Source organism: Sabethes cyaneus, chromosome 3, assembly GCF_943734655.1.
Source record: "Sabethes cyaneus chromosome 3, idSabCyanKW18_F2, whole genome shotgun sequence".
Classification (NCBI taxonomy): Eukaryota; Metazoa; Arthropoda; class Insecta; order Diptera; family Culicidae; genus Sabethes; species Sabethes cyaneus.
In genome coordinates this window covers 14,780,865-14,790,057 of record NC_071355.1, presented here as the reverse complement: position 1 = coordinate 14,790,057, position 9,193 = coordinate 14,780,865, and the positions used below count along the sequence as shown (strand labels likewise).

The 9,193-nt window shown below is 43.6% G+C and overlaps 1 protein-coding gene across 2 annotated transcripts; it reads right to left on the bottom strand.

Moving 5' to 3' along the window:
* Positions 1–427: 427 nt before the first annotated feature.
* Positions 428–7,214, bottom strand: LOC128744452 (glycogen debranching enzyme). Of its 2 annotated transcripts, none has more exons than XM_053841482.1 (8): positions 7,111–7,214; positions 6,082–6,271; positions 3,996–5,645; positions 3,678–3,943; positions 3,148–3,473; positions 2,561–3,084; positions 1,844–2,499; positions 428–1,781 (listed from the first exon to the last, which is right to left on the bottom strand). In XM_053841482.1, the coding sequence occupies exons 2-8, from the start codon at positions 6,239–6,241 to the stop codon at positions 771–773; spliced, it is 4,593 nt and encodes a 1,530-aa protein (XP_053697457.1). In that variant the 5' UTR covers positions 6,242–6,271; positions 7,111–7,214; the 3' UTR covers positions 428–770. The 2 variants fall into 2 exon arrangements, with proteins under 2 accessions (XP_053697457.1, XP_053697456.1); XM_053841481.1 differs by lacking the exon at positions 7,111–7,214 and adding an exon at positions 6,341–6,439.
* Between the last annotated feature and the right edge of the window lie 1,979 nt (positions 7,215–9,193).

Below are 9,193 nucleotides of genomic sequence, written 5' to 3'. Positions count from 1 at the left end.
CCACTTATATTATATTCTAGCGGCGTTAATTTAGCTACCAATAGGTAAAAAAATTACTTGTAAAAATGGTAAAGTTTATGCTTAAAATCAGTTTTTAAAGCAAATAAAGCATTCGTCGTCCTTGTTTCCCTGGTTAGGTCTATGCCGAATATTCCGATCCATGTTTGCTTGAATATTCGTAGTACCTATCCATTATTTAGGCAAGTTGCCTTACTAGGGTCACGCATCCTAGTCTCGGGATGGGGTTGCAAACTAAACTTTAGTGCCGATACATCATGCTTCTTCAAGCAGATCTAAAGTCAGACAGGTTTTCAAATGCGAAATTGTCTCATAATGAACCCACTCCCACCATAGTAGGTGCCCTATTCTAGCGATACGCACTTCTAACATCTCACAAGAAAAAATACCAGTCACATTTAGCAGGGAATTTAACAGATTTATTTTATATTTTCATACAGGCTGCACATTTTTTCAGGCTCGTTTCGTGTAACGCCAACGATACAAGCATGTTGAGCGTTATCTCTTGGTTTGGCTCTCATAAATCTCAATCTACTTTCAATATGCTGTCAGCTATTCCATCATATAGCTGCCAAGAAAAAAATACGCTTTGCAAACTTAACAGATATAAAATAATTCACAATTGTAAACTACAGGCACAAACATAAACAATTAAATAGTTAAAATTTAGCGCCAATTTGCTCGCTTTAACTAAACGGTGCGCTACATTTACCGGACAACACTAGCTGATATATTTTTGTACGAATTCCATTTTACAGATCTTTCTCGTATTTTTCCAAATCGTGCAGCACTTCGAGCACACAACCCATACTCCAGGCTTGCGTTCGACAAGAGTCCTTACAGTAGGCGCCACTCTCGTTGGTGAGTTCGGCCAGACCTCGCCAGTGATTGGTTTGCAGTTCCTTCAGGTGTGCTTGCAAAATGGTCCACGTTTCCGCTACCGTCTCCTTCAGTAGACCATTCGCTTTAGCGAAAATCAACCTGGCCCGCAAATAGAAACCAATCGGCCAAACCCATTCGGGGCCGTTGTGATAGTTCGCCCCGTGAGAGACCGCTTTGTCGTCGCTGTCGATCGAATTATCGTAGTTTCCACGGTAGCCCCAATCTTCGCAGTCCAGTGTCTTCATACCCAGTGGACCCAGCAGGTACTTTTTGGCGTTCTCCAACGCTCTCCAAGCGTGTTTTGGATCGCATAGTTCAGGTGCAGCAACCAAAGCGATTGGGAAATTGCAACGCAATTGGTAGTCCATCCAAGGGATCTCCGATCCCAATGTATCCTTATACATTCCCTTCTTATTCACGTACTTGCTATCACTGCTTTCATCTACGTAGAAATGTTTTTCGAAGTTGGCAGCAATTTTGTTGGCCCATTCTTTGTAGGTCCAAACGGTCTTAGTACCGTTGTTGGAAGTGCGTTCCACTGAATTGAACGGTATAACTTTTTCCTCAGCCATTCGCTGCATAAATCTCAAGCCCGCCATCTGTAATCCTACCAGCTCAACGGCAGACCCGTCTCTAGGGGTAGACGGGATTCCTCTATTGCCTGCCTTATCACTGGATCCCATTTTATCCATCCAAGTGCCACAGTTGGCATTGTTTCCACCGAACACGAATCCAGTTTCAGGGTCGATTCCAATACGATTGTTGAAGCCCTTGTCCTTCATGTGTGCATCGATACGCGAGCCGGCGTTACGTTCCCGATAGCATAGGCCCTGGAAGTGTACACGCAATGCTTCCTGAATTGTTTCATACAGCATTTGGTCCTGAAATTTTAAATTAGTCAACCACCACAAAATAAGTGTGTAACTTCAATCAGACTACTTACACACTCTCCCGGTAGTTTTGCCTCGCAATCATCCGTGGGGTACAGTCGGGAGACCTTATCCTTCAAGATGGCTTTGCCATTGGGCGCCTCTTCGACGTACAATTTAATCGTATAGAGCCACCACCAGATGGCATCGCGGCAGTTGAAGCGAGCATTCATGCCACCGTCCAGTAGGTTTGGAATCAGACCATGCCGAAGGCAGCCTCCAAATCCGAGAATCATGTAACGTGCTTCATTGAACCGACCGGTGAGGAACATCAAACCAGGCAGGGCAATAAACGTGTCCCGACCCCAACAACGCATATACCCGGTGGCGAAGTGCGGCAGCCCAGCAGCCAGTGTGGCACACTGCTGGGGAGGCTTCGGTTCGTTGACGGTCGGACTAAGCTTCGGCAGATTAGCGGATGGAGCAACGCGGATGCACTGCACCGACCCCAGCGCCAAACGGCGCCCGAAGTTGGACCCGTGACGTACGAAGTCCGTCATGAGGTTGCACGCGGCATCGATGGCCATTCGCTGAACGCCCGTTAGAATCACGTCGAAATAGCTGGGGATCATGTAGCGCGGGATTTCCTTCAGCGGAGCGAGGTTCTTCGTCAGCCAGTTGCTCACCGGCACTAAGTTTGGGTACTTGGTCAAGCGTTGCGCGCAATAATCTAAAAAATTAACAAAATTATTTGATACGTTTTAAAACCACTATTTAGTTGAAGATTTTACCAATCAACCAATCTCCGTTTCGCAAATTGTTGGCAAATGGATGTCCCAGATCATTGTTTGGTCCAATATCGCTAAGAATTGAGACCATGCCTTGCAATCCCGAGTAAACTAAATCACCGTAACCGGCCACATTGTACGGCCCTCCACCGTTGTCTCGTTCCTCTTCGGCACAACAGTAGAGTAAGTTGTTAAAATCGACCAAATCTAGCTTGGATAGAATGTGCTGCAGCTCGGCGTAACGCGATCCCTTGTCCTGGTGGAACTCACGCACCAAACCCTGCAGATTCTCGAAGGGTGGCTTAACGTTGTCCTTCATTGCCACCCGAATAGCTACAATTGAGCCAGGTTTCAAATTGACAAATTCCAACTGTGTAGTGTTGCCATCGATAACGGCATCCTTTCGGAAGATATCCGATTCCTCCAATTTCAGATTTTTGCGGAAATCAATCACGTATTCATTCACTCCATTGATGTACTGTTCGTCCTTTGTGAATTCCGTTGGGCGATCGAATGTGTGACCGGTTCTGCGGAAAAATAAACCAAAATTAGATTATTATTTAATAACATTGAGCTGAGTGCCAACAAACTTCTTGTAAATCTGCACTTCGAAGATTATCTCCATTAAATTTCCCTCGAAACGCAGCGATCGCACGCCAGTCGGACCGGCCCACGGGTCGGGATAACCGAAAGCAGAATGCGCCACCAGAATGACGGTTTCATGGTTCAGGGTCGAATGACGGGTCACGGCCACGATGTCCGGGTGCATTTGATCCACAAACACCTGATCGAAGCCACGAGTCGCCAGACCACCGTGCAGCAGATTGAGCGCTTCCTTGACGGCAACGATACCGGTATCCTTGCTGACCTGCTTGCCCCATTCCTGGTACTGGCGTTCTTCGTCGACCACGTGGATCTGTTAAAGAATCAAATAAATTACAAAAATGTTAAAAGAAATGACATCTAATAAGTATCTTATTTTTAGTTGGTTGTTTTAATGAGTTCTGTGATATTATCACCACGAAATATTACATTAGGTGACTTGACGTCTTGTTTTCCCAAATCTGTAATTCCCTCTCCCCTTTACCCCTAAAATTGACTGTATTAAAAGTAAACTTACGTGATGAGGGACTAATTCGTCGTAGCCACGATTACTGCCGGTGGCACAGCACGCCATTGCCACCAAGGCAGATGATGGAATTAAATCAAATATCGAACGCTTTTCCACCGCCGACGGGTTGTCATGTGTAAGATCCATAAATAGTGCATGTGCAATGCTTGGAGCTAAAATACGCTTCGGACAGGGGAAAAAGGCACCGACCGGTGCTCCACCATACCGGTAAACTAAACGACCTTCCTCATGGGAATCCCAAGCAGAAAGCGCCTCTGAAATGAACCGGAAAATAGTATCTATTCGTGAATATTAGCATCTACTTACCTCGAATGAGAGACGTAATTCCCAATCGATTAACGAAGATGTTATCTGTGTAATCCGAGTTAGTGAACAGCTCCGCCACCACATAAAGCTCCGGATTGGTCTTCCGAGCCGAATCCAGCAACCATTCCGCTACGTGGAGCGGAGTCGAATGGCAGTTATCTAATCGTACACCGTCAAAAATTCTGGCGGTCGTATCAACGTACTCTTTCATGTGTTTCCACAAATAGGGACTGTCCTCAGGTTTATCTCCGTACCGCAACTTCACACTGTCACCCCAGGCAATCAGCTCTCGCCGAATGTAAACGTTACTCGTTCCGCCTTGTGGTCTAGCGAAATCCTTCAGCGGATCCCCGTTGATAACCCAACCATTGTGAGCCATGAACACCTTGCCCGGTTCAATGTACATCATCTCTTCGACATCCTTTAGAGACTTACCCTGGATCCCGTATTGGGTAAAATATTTCATAAACAGAGGATATTTCAGCGAAATTCCCTTGACCTGAGGTCCATCAGCCTGTACTCGTTCATAACGGGCACCAGCTAGGCAATTTTCGATCGCATAATCCAAATGACCCTGAATTTCCTTACGAATCTCTTCATTCAACCACTGCAACCGTGCACGAAATACTTCAGCACACTTACGCTTGCGGCTGTCTTCGTCAAAACAATCCTGCCGAAAAACGTTGTATATTTTCATCGCACGATCAAAATCGATTACCGATCCCAATCGGCGGTACTCCGGGTCTTGTTTCACCACAATATCGCCATCAGGAACTTGCTGCACAGGAGTCGGGCTATGCTTGGAAGCTTCCTCATTGAATTTCGAAAGATATTTATCCACATTGCACTGGTACAGCTCATGCAACTTAACCTGCGGCAAATAGTTCGATTGCAACTGCCACCGGATGGCTTGCAAATGTTCGGCCGTTTCTACAACCTTCGGTACCCCAACATGCTCGAGCAATCCAGCAGCCACGTCCTCGCCGAACTTTGCCAATACGGCATCCAGCAGAAAGGCCGGTCTCAGATGCGGACAAGTGAAGCAATTGTAACTGCACTCCGGATATTCCCGAATCCAAATCGACTCGTTGGCAGTGTGGTTTAGCACGATATCACAGATCGAAGCGATTCCCCAGTCCTCTCGCATCTTTTTGACCACCTTTTCGACGTCATCAAAGCTGACATCTCGATCCTTATCGTTCTTAAATTCCGGATTTACTTTCAGTTGATTTTTCAGTGAGTATGCTGAGCGGGAACCACCGAGTTCTTGGATAGGAGTGAAGTGAACCAGATTGTAACCACTTTCTTTGGTGACTTGTAGCTTTGCTTCCCAGCTGCTAATGGGACCCATCAATTTAGAGATGACCGTCTGACATCGAATGGCCTCCAACGGAAGGTGTGTTTGTGCATCACCCTTACCTACGGTTAGATGAGGTTCGACCTGCACGTACAAACCACCCTGTGACTCAGTTCCTTTCTGATCCTCATACACAATGTAGAAATGGTACGCTCCGGAGCGTGTTAGGTGAACCGTGCAGTAGCAATCGATGTCCTTGATTGGTAAAAATTTCGCTTCGCTTGCGGTTAGCTGCGTTCCGGTAGGGGAGAACCACTGCAGCTGCGTGTACCGTTTACGATCGAAATCTTGTCCTGCAAGGAAAATTAGAATTAATAAAAGAAGATTCCGGGGGTAAAGCGCATCATTTTCGATCGCTTAGAAAGTCAAATTACTACCGATGCACTTGCAAACAAAAAATTACAAGCGAACAATCTCTGCAGGATTGCTCCGGAGTGTATCTCTCCGCAAATCTTTGTTTACTAAAAATAGCTTATACAAAAATGACCCGTCGCATGGCAGTGCGCACTTGAGAATATAATAAACCTGTCACCTTACGAAGGCTAACGTAGGTATGTTCTCCATGCACGTCTTAAAAGGGTCTTTACAAAGGCATTCACGTAGTATGAATTTTGCTAGGAACTTTAGAATATTTTAAAAGAATTTCTAGTCCCAATTTTTATCACAAATTAATTCAAAAAGCTTCTTTTCTATGGAATATATGCTTTGAAATTATTTTTCAGTACTTACCATCACTGGGATAGTTGCAGAATATGGCCACCCGACGACCAAGCAATGATGCCCCCGGGTGGACATGAACTAACGCATTTTTCTTCAGCCGATATAACGTTCCTTCGCCCTTGTCGTTGTGATGTATGGCCAACTTAATTGATGCACTCTGTTCCGACATAGTTTCTTTCTGGGACGCTAAAGGCAAAGCCTAAAAGCATTAAAATACAAAAATTATTTCAACATTCACGCAATTCAAGCTCTCAGTTAAATTAAGAACCTCTGCATTGAGAAATGAGTTAATTTTTCTAAGCAACTGCATTGTAGCGACTTGAAATTGATAAGCACGAAACAACCCGTCTGATACGGAGCAAACGAACGACTAAACTAGAGTCAATCCTGGACTCCTCAAGCGCCAGTTCCAATTAGACAATGATAAGAAATTCCAAAACAAAATCACTCAGCTGTTGGCAGTGGCAGTTCGCTTATCAACCATCTTTCCACATATTTTCAATCCACAAATAATCGATTTTCAAACGGACAACGCTGGCATAGAAAAGGCGTTTACTTTAAATTAGTAAACAAATCGAATCGAAACAATCGTCGTTCGATTACCCATTATTGGCGCGAATCCAATGCTAAGAAGTGTGTGCAAAAATCACACACCCAACCGTATCCGCGTAACCTTGAGGTTCACCGGTCTTATCTGACATCACGATTCCGTTCACAAACTCAAACGGATACAACCATCCTTGATAATCTACATGCCAATGTTCTCACGTGCCACTCACGCGATTAACGAATGAAAATATTTACATTTACCATGTGTGGGATTTAATTTAACCATTAATCTTCTTATTCCCAGGAATAACCATTCACTCAAAATTCACTTTTTTTTCAAAAATTGTGCCAAGGACACGACCCCTTCAATGAACTATTCTGCTGTACGACGACCGACACAAAAGCAGGTCAGTCACGTATAGCGCGTACAAGTGTATTTTCACTTCACGCAGGAAAATTGGCATTCCTTATTCCTCCAAAACCACTTACCACAAATTTAAAAACACTACACGAGACCGTGTCACAGTACAAATTGATGGAGAACGTTGACCACAAGTAATCACAACCGATCCAATTCGTTCCAGCGGCAGCGTTTGAGATAATTTTTCGAAACTCAAGGTGACCTTGGGACGGGTTGACACTTTAGATCTCGGGCGTTATGTGGTGCGAGCGTTACGCTCAAAATCAAAACAAACAACCACCCACTTCGGCGTCTCCGGCGTCGCGCTTCCACGAACCCGTGAAAGCAGGGAAGCATTAAGAGGATAATCAGCTGCAAAACTGTGTCAAGATTATTAGAGATGGGAATTTTCCAAAATTGGGAACTAGTCAAAATTAATTCAAATTGATATCCCGCATTTTGCACCTTACTGGACACCGCTGTCTAAAAGTGCGACTGGCACAAAAAGTGCGACAATGCGAATGCTGTAAGTGAGAGAGAGAAAGAGGGACAACTGCAATGATGCTGTTTTGTTTTGTCATATACATTGGCATTAGAGAAAATAATCTGGATTAATCCAGGTACATCTGCAAAGCACAATATTGTCAATTGCAAGGAAAATTGTACCATCCAAAGTATCGCTCATAAAAGTGCTATTTTGCATTAAATCGTTTCGGTTTCTTCGGCGCACTTATTGCTTGGAATATAACAAAAAAGTGCGCCGAAGATACCGAAACGATTTAATGCAAAATAGCACTTTTAGGAGCGATATCACACTTTGGATGGTACAATTTTCATTGCAATCAGCAATATTATATTGCGACCAAGACATCCCTATGTGAACGCGCAGGGTTTGTTTGTGACACAAATAATCGGATAAGGGAGTGTTCGTAAAGCGTACGCAACAGCTTAGGTTGTATGAATATGTATTTCACCTTCGTGTAAAGCGTATGGGGAGTAAGCTGTGATTCTAGTCACTAAATTATGGCTTCCTGTCATAGGCCTGGATTACTTACATAAATTTTCATCCCATTGCGGCGGAAGCAGAGCAGGCTGCCAGATATTTTTTAATTTGCATGTACAAATGTTGTTGGTCTTTAGCAAGGTCTTTAGTAACCAAAATTGCCTAAAAACTCCTCTTGGCCTCTGATTTTCAAAAATTTGTTTTACGTCTATTCATTACTAATCACAAATCTAATATTAGGGTAAATATTACAGTTGTTTACTTAAATTTTAGTCTAATCCGTAAAATTCAGATGAATCTGCATGTTTGGCAGCCTTGTAAACAGGAAAGTGTGTCTATTCTACTTTGACGTTTCGCAAATTTGTTTATTTTGATGCGACTCAACTGGTAGGAAATTTTTTTCATTTAAATGAAGGAATTACCGTGGACCCCCGCTAATATGAAAAAATCCTCATTCAGATTAATGTTCATGTTCATTTTTAATTTAAATATTTGGTAACCCTATTCATTTTGCTATACGCACAAGTTGGGTACTCGATGTACTTGTTATTTTTTTTATTTGACGTTTGTTTTTGTTTTGCGACTGTAAAGAACGTGTGAAAAAATATTAATTACGATCAGAAATGACAAAATCTTGATCAAAACAACGGTCGCTTTTGATTCCTGGAGAGTGGTAAGGGGCCATCCATATACCACGTGGACAACTTAGAGGGTGGGGGGGGGGGGGGTACGAGAATGTCCACGCTTGCCCACGGAAGGGGGGAGGGGGTATAGAGAATGTCCACATGGACAAGCGACATTTTTTGCAATAAATAGAATTTCAATATGTGCCTTTTGAATTAATTAAAATTAGGTCACGACGTGTATTGTACTTTGCCTTACAATCAAATGCACCTCGCCACGGAAAAGAAAATCCAATGACAGCGAATTTGAAAAATAACTTCTTAAAATTTCTTGAACCACAACGGAGAGGTCTTGTGATGTGTTAAAGTCAGCGACCAAGCTAAAGTACTCTGGTTGGACAGGGGTTGAAGCAGACGAATCTTCAAGCGAAGGTCAAGCTGGAACAGGCTTTCCTGTAGTCCATCATTTATTTGCAGTGGACAAGATTAGCATGGATAGAAGAACTAGATCTAGATAACATGCCTAGTTTAGCTTGCTTTTACGTA